Source organism: Centruroides vittatus, unplaced genomic scaffold, assembly GCF_030686945.1.
Source record: "Centruroides vittatus isolate TY-2023 unplaced genomic scaffold, ASM3068694v2 scaffold_1167, whole genome shotgun sequence".
NCBI classification, from domain to species: Eukaryota; Metazoa; Arthropoda; class Arachnida; order Scorpiones; family Buthidae; genus Centruroides; species Centruroides vittatus.
In genome coordinates this window covers 220438-231625 of record NW_027122671.1, presented here as the reverse complement: position 1 = coordinate 231625, position 11188 = coordinate 220438, and the positions used below count along the sequence as shown (strand labels likewise).

The window sequence follows — 11188 nt, the reverse complement described above, 5'->3', positions numbered from 1 at the left end:
ATGGCATCTTGTATTATATTGCCACGTTCCAGTGTAGATATTGTAGATATTAAATAAATTACCAGGATATAACATTTATAGGTATACATATTTTCGTACATAAAATCTGGTTATTCAAATCACTTACATTTAAAATAAATACAGAAAAATATTGAATATATCAAATTTGGCACGTGTTTTGTGAATGGAGATATTCAAAACCATGTGACAATCGTAAATTATTATCTAGAAGAAAAAATATCATTGCTAATATCTTTCATTCACTTTATTATTTATTTGCTCGTATATAATCGTTGAAATTAATCAAAATTATATAAATAAATTTAATTAGAAAGAAAATTATCCTAAGGTGATATGTGCATTTAATTATTTACTTTGTAAACTTTCACATACTTGCACATGATTGCTAAACGTGAATATAATTGTACTTTTAAATTTTTAATTGAATTAGACGTTTTTTATGTTTTACTTTTTAAAGTTTTTTATAACTACTGAAATAAATTATAAAACAGTCAAAGATAAAAATGTCACATGACTTTCAGTGATGTAATTTCATATATTAGTGTGACGCATTTAAATAGGCTACGGCCACTTTAGGTTATTGGACTTAAGTATATCACAGATTTATAATTCAACGTTTGTAATAAATTAAAAATAATAATTATTTTGTTTCTGATAATTGGACATGACGGAACTAAAGACGATTGTTTTTCAATTTAAAAAAAAAATTACCGGTTAAATTATGTATACATATATAACTAAATTGGCTTGTCATCGGTGAATGTTTTAACTGTTTTATATAATAAAATATCGTATCTGAAAGAACCAGTTTTGGACTGTTAGCCGTCTGCGTGCTACAGATAAAATATTTGGCCACCCTGATCAATACCGATCGATAACCTAACCCAAACCGTGAGAGCCTACTGATATGTTTTATGAGTTTCGTATTGTTGATAGGGGTTAAAAAAATATATATTTTATATAGGCCTATACTTATTTTAATTTTGTTTAAATCAAAACGCCCTGTAGATAACAGACGCCTTTGTTCAAAGTTGTATTTTAGCGCCGTCATAAAATAGAATTTGTAAATTAAAATGAAATTAATTTAAAGAATTTTTTCTTATTTAGTAAATAAATATAATATATACGTATATGTATAAAAATTAATTTAAATTTGAATATTTAAATCGCGAAATGTTTATCATTTTTAAGACAGTGGAGTAATATAGCGCGTTAACAGGCGAATTTCAATTAGGGAGCCTAATGTACTGTACAGTGTTTTCAGACATTTATCTTCGAGAAAATTTATGGGGAGAGATATTTTCTTATAAAAGGAATTGAGATCCTCTATTAGAGGATGACCTAGGCAATTGCACTTTTTGCCAATAGGAATAACGCACCACTGTTTTAGAATTAACTTTTATAATTTAAAAATTAATTTTTTCACGCAAATAGTATGTGAAAAGTATGTAAAGTATTAAAAAAAATGGATATTCTTATACGAAAAATACACGTGAAAACTCATAGAAATCATATAGTTATATTTATAAAGTTTATTAGTTTATGAAGAAAAGTTATTCTGAAAATAATTATTTAAATATGGTAGATATTCTATTAATGTATTTTTTCAAATATAACAAAAATGTTTAGATTAAATTTCGCTGTTATCAGTCGATAAACTTATAATGAATATAACTTGTACGATAAAAAAATATCCCATATTTTAATTTTATTTGAAAGCTATTATACGGTATTTTGCTATCTACGTTTTAAATCTGCTAACAATTGCACCTCATTTAATACATATCGTGATTTAGCCACGTGCCATTCTGAGAGATTTTTATTGTAGATAATAGTCGTTTTTATTCGCAGTAATAAAGTAATTTTATACTTATCCAGTTTCATTGAACTGTTTGAGGGCTGCTCATTTTTATTTCTTCGAAATATCAAATCATCAAATCTGTATTATAACGAAATTTTTAACGTTTCGCAAATTTCTTTTTAAACTGTTGTTTCTTTTTCTTTCGAAATTCTTGACGTTTTATTAATAACAAAATTTTGGAAGACTCTAATGAATTTAATGAAATGAACGATAGAATAATGCGTAAATAATGTATCGGCATCTTATATGTACTGTATTTAAATTATGCAATTAAAAATATTCAAGATTTTTGGTTACTTTGTTTAAATTTATAATTATAACTTAAAACATTTATATAAATTCTACAGTAGCATTTAATCCAAAAAATTAAGCAGACCTTACTTAAAGTTTTTATATAACACTAAACTTTATAGAAACATTTTAAAAATTTACTATTAATTTATTTTTATAATAAAAGGTGCATAGAACATAGATAATAATACAATATAGAGTTTCATTATCAAGAAAAGAAATTATTTTTCCTTTTAAGTTTTTAATAACAACAATTTTCCTATTTCATAAAGATAATTTCCAGTAGGAAGAATCTGATTTTTATATTTTTCATTTTTTTTTCTAATCTGTATATAAAATACTAAATGATTTTAATCAATTTCGAATATTTTCCGTTGAAATCATAAAAAACATGCCAATTAAATCTTTAAAAAAAGCCTATTCACTAACTAATCAAACTATCTAAAAACTAAACTATCATAAAAGAGAATGTTGACTTGGATGCATGTTAAAGCATTTAAACTAGAGCACGTTAAAATATTTCATGTCTTCGTGTATCTTTGAATAATAATTACTAAATAAACTTTGTATCCTATCATTTTTATAACTAACAAATATCAAAAACTTATGCTTCTACGCTAATTTCGGTACAAATTTACTGTCGAGTAGTAATTTGTATTCAAGATTATAATAAAGTAATTAAATATAAAAAGTTGTTGAAATTTTAATTATATTTGTTATTATTAGAAAGTTATTATACGCTTTAAAAATATAATTAAATATCGAATACTGGAGGAAAATAGTTTATCTTGCTTATCGCCAACTTTCGTATTCTTAAAGATTCGTTTTCCGTGATAAAATTCGACTAAAAAAAATGATTTACTTAAAATAAAGTTTATCGGTAACGAACAAGGAAAAGTATTAAAATTATAAAAGGATTTGATTATAGTATCGACCATTCATTGAGAAGTGAAAATGAAGAATATAACATTATTTCTGTGGATATTGTTATGCGGCGTCGTGTACATTGGTAAGTTACATACACAAATTACATTTGTTAAACGATATATTTCTTAATAATATGTTTTGCGGTGTATATAGAATGTGGAGAATACGGATGGCAATACGATCCATGGTACGGGAAACAATTCCAACCTTGGGCAAAAGCTGAAGGTAAGAAATTATTAAATGTTGAATAATGCATTCTTGAATATCTGAAATTTTACATCACAGCTTAAGCAGTTGTTCTAATGAATGGGAGTTTTTAAACTCCCATTCATCTTTTACTTGTGAATACTAAATTGTTTTAAGAAATATTTATGGAAATAATTAAAATTCCTCCTATTAAAACAACTATTTTCTTCATTTAGGCCTGTGTAAAATTTCACATATTCAATTCTGTTATTTAATAATTATATTAAAAGTTTATTATTGTTTATCTTTTGGTAATGTAATAACGCAAATCCGAATAGATAATTAATGATTTAGATGGATAAATTTAATTATTTGACACACTTATATAGTAAAATTAATTTTTCAATGTGGATCAATTAGCAATGTAATTAAACTATTGTAGATAAGTTAGAGAGATTACTAATCAAGAAAAATATATTAAAAGTTATACGGTATATTTTGTTTATCTTAAATTTTACTCTTATATTAAATGTGTTATGTTTATTTTTTATATTAAAATTGTATGATAATAATTATTCAGAGCCTAAAGAAAAGCCAGAGGATAAAGATAAAGAGAAAGAATCAGAAGAGAAAGAATCAGAAGAGAAAGAAGATTCAGAGGAAAAAGATTCAGAGGAGAAAGAATCAGAAGAGAAAGATTCCGAAGAATCTGACGAGGAAGATTCTGAAGAAAAAGATTCAGAAGAAAAGGAATCCGAAGAAAAGGAAGAAGGTACGTATATTTAAATATAATTAACATAAAAATATTATTATACAAAATTTATAAATTTTCTCAATATTTTCTTTTAGAATATCCTTTCGAGCTCTCTTCTGACCGTAAGTAAAATGTTTAATTATTCATTCTTATCGAAGAATGCTAAACAATTTACTAATAAGCAGTAGATTTAAATACTGAAGATTTATTTTAAAAATAATAAAAGATTTAATATAAGTTTAGTTTCATCTATAGAATACTTTCCATAATTTCTTAGAACAGTGTTTCTCAAACTTTTTGGACCGCGACCCCCCTTCTGCACTTAAAAATTTCAAAGGACCCCGAAGAATAAGTATGTGTCGAAAAACATCCCGGAGGGAGGGGGTTAGGCTCGTATTTAAATATTTATATTATTTTTATTATTTATACGTGCAATTTATTTAAGTAAAAATTATTTTATATATTTTTTATTTCTATTATTTCTAAACATGAATCCATAGTAAATTTATAAAATATTTGAAAAAATTGATCTGGCATCAATTTTTCAGCGACCCCGCAAATATTATTCACGACCCCCTTGGGGGTCGCGACCCCCATCTTGAGAATCACTGTCTTAGAAGATAGAGTATTGACATTTAGGTTATACTATAATAGTTTATTTATTTTTATAATAAAAACAATACGTTCTTAATTAGTTTTCTTATTATTGATGTAGTAGTTAAATATAAATTTATTTGCTAGAATGTAAAGTGTATGTTAAGAGGAGATAAAATGTAGAAATTTATCTGTTATTTTATACAGAAAAGTGAGGTAAATCGCAATAAAAAGGGTTATATAGCCACGAGATAGAATGTCAACCTTTTGCTTTAAGGGATTCGAGTTGAAATCCGATCCATTTTTCTTAATTTATCACGGCTAGAATAGCTTAGATGTCGTTCTCCCTCCTCACTCCATTGCTGTTGGTCTATAATAGATGAAATTAAAACAAGGATGTCTTAATATTCTCTACTAGCCAGTCAATCATAGTAACGGGTGGTAGATGAAAACAAATGTAAATTTACAATATAAGGTTTAAAAAACTATCTCGCAGCCGTAACTAGATTGAATATGCTATAAATTTTATTTACTTAATACGGAATAAATTCAGTATTTTTAAATTTAACTTCATTGTTTAAAATGCATGGCACATTTATATTCCCGTAATATACCAAGTTGCATTTCATTCAAAATTAATTTGACGCTTATTTTTTACATAATGTTAAGGAAATTAGATTTGATACTGTATAACTAAAATAAATCGTAATAAAGTAGAAATAGAAAATATTTATAGTTTTGGTGGTAGTACTATAAAACAAATAAACAAAGTTAATAATTATTCATAATTAATTATGAACAACTAGGAGTGATATGTTACAATACGAATTTTATGAAAGACATACATAAAAGAATCTCCAATTTTGATGCATCTAATCATAAATATTAGTATAAATATTCCAAAATGCTAACATTTAATGCTCATATAAAAAGGTTACATCTATTTAAAGTTCCTTGCATAAAAATTATACATATTTATACAATAACTTTTACATACTAATTTAAATACGATTTAATATTGTGTAATGTAATCGTAATACTTTATAGTAATTTTCCACAAGAATAAAATTACTACAAATACTGTTGTTTTAAAAATGTGATAAATAAAATTTAAATTTATAAATTAAAGTTTGAAACTTTCTTAATTCTAAGAATACGAAGACGAGCCAGATATGTGGCCTTGTTTGTACAAAGGATGCAGAGGAAAACAACAATCACCCATAAATATTGACACGGAAGCAATAACTGTGGATCCCAATCTCGGAAAATTAACTTTCGAAAATTATGACAAACCATTAAAAGACTTGTTTATAAAAAATGCTGGCTTTGTTGGTAAGTAAATATTATTACATAGTAAAAATTTAGAAAATTTAGTAAATGTTGAAAAATAACTAACGTAAGTTTATTTTTTTCAATAGTTTATATTGCATTACCAAAGGATAATGATGCCACTGTTACAAGTGAATGGCTAGGAGCTACGTATCGTTTAATCGGAATTACATTTAAATATGGTAAAACTAACAAAAATGGATCTGAGCATACAGTTGATAGCAAATATTTCCCTCTCGAGGTAAGTTTTTTTTAATGTATATTTAATTATTTATTGAAATAAAAAAAAATTTCAAAAAATTCATATGTATAAAAATCTAATATATAATTATTTAATTTTCCTTAACTTTTTTACGATAATAAAATTTTTAATTTTTATTGCGTAATTATTTAAATTTTTTGTAAAAAAAGCTCCTTTTCTAAAAACTTCCTAATCTAATAAATAAATGTTAGATGTATATCTAAGATTTATTTATTTATCCTTGTTAACAACTAAAACGAAAATTATACGGTTGTTCGACCTAGTTTATATCTTTGTAATGGTTTATCAATGGGTTCATAACCTTGAAAGTTTTAAAATATACAATGAAAAATTATTAAAAATATTCTTGATTATCTAAAATATATATTTATTCGTGTGGTGATTTGATTATCAAGATTGCGTTGACTACGACATTATTTCAATGACAAATGAAGGCACAAAATCAATTATATATAATTTTGACACTCGATAAAACGATTATAAGAGTATAATTGTTCTATTTAAATATTATCCAGCTCACATTTGACAATCATTATAATTTAATATATAATTCTCGATGTTTATTTTTACTTTCTGAATTTTTTTAATCGGCGACATGCTTTTTACGAAGAGAAAAACTATGGTTTGTTACACTAGTTAAAAATACAGCTGTATTATTTTAATAATTGATTGTATTTAAATGTTCCTTATAATTTTCTGTTGTTAAATGTTAAGTTATCGATATAAAAATAACATAAATATATACATAAACATGTAGAATGAGATATTTAATAGTATATTTTTTGCAAAAACTATAATTAGAGACATTTTAAAAAAGGAAGATGGTAATAAACAGTAATAGAGGGTTTGTAATATATTTCTGTTAGATATTTACTGATCTTAACAACTTTCTTTGAGTCGATTATGGCTATCAAATATTAGATAAGATCAAGATATATGAATATAAATTAATATCAATTTGTCCTTTGAATTTTTTGCTTTTATTATTATAAAATTCACAAACCAAAAATATAGAAATAATATTAGAACTCTATTCTATAAACAGGTTGCCTTGTTTCATTTAAATACGAAATATGATAAAGTTGAGGATAAACCTGATGCCAATTTGGTATTAGTTTCTCTCTTTGACGTAAGTAAAATTAGCTTGTATTAAAATATTCCTGAAATTTTATTATGAAGTAAAATGCTTAAAAAAATTTAATTTTAGGTCGGAAAATCAAATAAAGGTTTAAAAAGTGTAGTCAAATCATTGGAAGATGTTGATGAAGTAGATTCGAATTCGACGCTGAAGTCTCCTTTAACGTTAAAAGATTTATTGCCGGCTCACACAGATTATTATATAACTTATAATGGATCTTCATTGGTACCTGAATGTTCGGAGTCTTATAAATTTATAATTTTTCATTACTCTAATACTGTTAGCAAAAGCCAGGTAAGGTTTAAGTAACGTATATTTAAAAGTTCCAGTAAAAATAACGCGAGAATTATTTTAAAATGTGTTTTATTTTTAATTATTTTAGAAATTTAATTAGGCATTTCATAAATTTTGCATCGATGATATATATCTTTTAATTCCGAAATTGTTCTTATAAATTTAGTTAGAGAAATTTAGAAGTATAGAAACAGAAAAAGACGGAAGAGATTTGAATGAAGTTAGACCAATTCAACCTTTAAATGGTAGAGATATTTTGAGTTCAAAATCCGGAAAGGACGAGAAAAAAGGAAAGAAAAATGGAAAAAGTAAAAAGAATGGTAAAGAGAAAAAGAATGGAAAAGAGAAAAAGAATGGGAAAGAGGAGAAAAATGGAAAAGAAAAGAAAAATGGAAAGGAAGAGAAAAATGGTAAAGAAAATAATAAAGAAGATTGGTGGTACAAACAAGCTAAATTTCGATATGTTATAAGCTAAGCTTTTGAAGAAAAAAGCATATGTATGTGTGCGTGTGTGTATATTTTATAAAAGTAATACAGGTGTAATTGATTTGTGATTTAATATAACTTTTTAAAACTAGAGATTTTATTCCTTTATTAAAAAATTCAATATATTACAAAATATGTTTTTAAATTTTAAATTATAATATTCTATGTTAATTACTAAAATAAAAGGTATTGTTTTTGTAATAAACCTAGAACTTTTAAAATAAAGACTAATTTAAATGTATTGGTTTTTAGAATTCATTTAATATGCACAATAAAAAATTTAAAGGTGTTTTTAATTGTTTGCGTTTTAATTTTATAAATTAACTTTTATTAAATGTAATAATCAATTTCGTAAAATCGCCAAAATCGATCCGAGACATAACTTGCTTGAACTTAAAGGGACCATAAAAATAATAATTTATCAATGTTTCCAAATTTTGACAAAATTTTAATTTAAATAAATCTAGAGGTTATTACGTAATCATCAGAAAGTTATTTCTATAATATAATTAAAAAAAAGACCCGGTAAATGTTAAACCAAAGTCTGATCTGTCTTATCCTGTTCGAATAAAGTTACAGAAAATCTTATCTTTCAAATAACAGTTAACAAAAATATAATATTTGATATAATAATTTCACTATAAGAATTTTATAATTAAATTAAATAAATTTATCCACTCAGATCTTACTGAAATTTCAGATTGTTCTATAAAGATATTGCCGAAATATAAGCAATCAATAATGCTGTATTTTCCTTTTATTCTTCTTTTCTTTATCTGGTATTTCAGAGGTTCCTACAGAAAAACTACTAAAGCTCAAATTTTAAACTTAAGCCTTTCTCGTTATAAGTGAGGTGCTCGAGAAACTTCCAGGTCGACAGGTCAAAGTTCACGGCGGTTTCCCATGGAGCTATTGCAGTTTTATGGCTTAATTTTATACTTGTATGGATAAAATTGTATGGAACGATTTTCATTTAAAATGTTATTCAGAATAACAAAAGCTCAATTTTATATTAATTAAAACTTTTGATTATGATTTTACTAAACGGCGTATTGAATCCTTCGATCGGCGACCGTCCAAACTGTACTTCATCGTGTTAGGTCTTGATGTAATAACACAATCATTAACAAAGTAACAATTCATATCCAAACAAAAACAACGGAGATCGAAACAGAATACGTAATTTATACAAATCTTGCTCATTTCCACTGCTGTTTATTTTGCACTACTCTCTTGTAATTTCTGTAACCAATTATTTCTTTTTTCAAACAGTTTTTCGTGTATTTTATGCCGATATTTTAATTTCCATGTTTTTATATCTTAAATAATAGGATTTTCTATTTGGGTTATCATATATTATTTACTAATATCTCTTTCTTTGCACGTACTGTATACATTCTCCGAATAGCATTTTTTAAATACTCATTTTTAAATAGCTTTTCTATCGAACGATTTTCGTCTTATTAGTAAAAATTATTAAATCTTTAAGTTTGTTAAAAAAATATTTATAATGATTTTTAACTGGAATGTTTATTACTGTTAGATGAACAAGTAAGTTAAGAAAAAATCATTACAGCCCTAATGTGTCTGAAACTGAAAAGGTATGGAAAATGTCTGTTTGATAAATTTGTTTCTATTGTTTTGATAATATTATTTAATTTTGTCTTCATTAGTTTATGTATTTAAATAAAGCCGTTTTATTAGAATATTTAATAGAATAGAATTTTTCCATATCAGGAATAAGATTAATAGGATGAGGCATTGCAACACAGGCAATCTTCCAAGAGAGATGCCTTCCGGAATAATTTTCTATGAGAAACTACAGTAATACCTATTTATATATTTTACAGGCGAAGAAAGCCTGGAAAACCGACGTGATCAGCCTGTTGGTGAGTGTTAAGTAGCACAGGTAATGAAACTGTTTTTGGTTAATGTTTTAAAACCGATTTTTAACGGGAAATGATATCTGTATCATTGTGTTTATTTGCCTTTTTTTTACTTTTAGTATTGAGTATAGTACGGTATTTTTAAATTTAACATTAATCGATATACTATGGGAAAATTTTAGTGTAACATTAAAATTTGTACACAGTTTCATATCAATTTCGCCAGTGTTTAGTTGTTCTGTCCACTCCGCAACACGGAAAATAGGATTCCTTACTTATCAAATTATGCTTGTTATATATTTATATGACTTTAATTTCACGTAGCCTATTTTGCGATAAATCATTATTGAAATTTAATAAGTTAGGGATTTATTATCGATAGCGGAAGATTTCGAATTACCGGTATAGCGGTAATTCGTGACACTAGTAATAAACATTATTTTATTACCGTTGCCTTATTGATTTCTCAGCAGATTAACTACTTTCCCTCATTACTAAAGCGTATTAGTCATTACGAGTAAACTGTTGAATTGCAGTGTATTACAGGCTTCTGAGTAAATCATAACTTAATAAATACGAGGTAAGTAGAGTTTTACGATAATTATAAAGCGAAATATATTACTTTATATAAAACATACAATTACTTCTAACAATATGTATTTAAATAAACGGTGAGATTCCTATCTATATCGAAACTAATATTAATTCTTAGAATTAATCTATCTATCTATCTATATATATATGTTTATTATAAAGTATTAAAACTGATAATTCAATTACAGTAAAATGTTTCTTGCAATATCATATATTTTTTTGAAAATTAATAACTAATTGTATTTTAATTTCAGACATCAAAAGAAGCTCAGTAAACATCATATGTAAATTTTATGATCATGGAAAGGAACACTTTACTCTATAAACATATAAAAATATTTTTATATTCCACGAGACTCTATGGAATGAATCTGACTGGAAAAAATTGTTGCTGGAGTAATTTCGTCTTCATCGTTATTTATCTACGCCTTCATTTTATATGTACTAATCTTACGTTTGCGTTTACGCAAGGATTTCCAATTCAAATATATTTCATCTTAATATGGGATATAATAGCGTGTATACAATCTTTAATATCATTCTATCGTCTCAGAGTTTTGATAAG

At 25.4% G+C, this 11188-nt stretch overlaps 1 protein-coding gene across 1 annotated transcript; it reads left to right on the top strand.

Moving 5' to 3' along the window:
* The first annotated feature begins 3127 nt into the window (after positions 1–3127).
* LOC136986663 (carbonic anhydrase-related protein-like) lies at positions 3128–10898 on the top strand. The gene is made up of 11 exons (XM_067284241.1): positions 3128–3182; positions 3254–3325; positions 3867–4058; positions 4136–4162; positions 5787–5966; positions 6053–6204; positions 7271–7354; positions 7433–7657; positions 7824–7977; positions 9687–9694; positions 10878–10898. Exons 1-11 carry the CDS (start codon positions 3128–3130, stop codon positions 10896–10898), a joined length of 1170 nt encoding a protein of 389 aa, XP_067140342.1.
* The last annotated feature ends 290 nt before the right edge of the window (positions 10899–11188 follow it).

What these genes read in the sequence shown, in the direction of transcription:
- LOC136986663 (XM_067284241.1), top strand. Translation starts at nt 3,128, where the DNA reads ATGAAGAATATAACATTATTTCTGTGGATATTGTTATGCGGCGTCGTG. An exon ending in ACCTTGGGCAAAAGCTGAAG is followed by an intron (nt 3,326 to 3,866) that starts GTAAGAAATTAT and finishes ATAATTATTCAG; the next exon opens with AGCCTAAAGAAAAGCCAGAG. An exon ending in ATACTGTTAGCAAAAGCCAG is followed by an intron (nt 7,658 to 7,823) that starts GTAAGGTTTAAG and finishes TTATAAATTTAG; the next exon opens with TTAGAGAAATTTAGAAGTAT.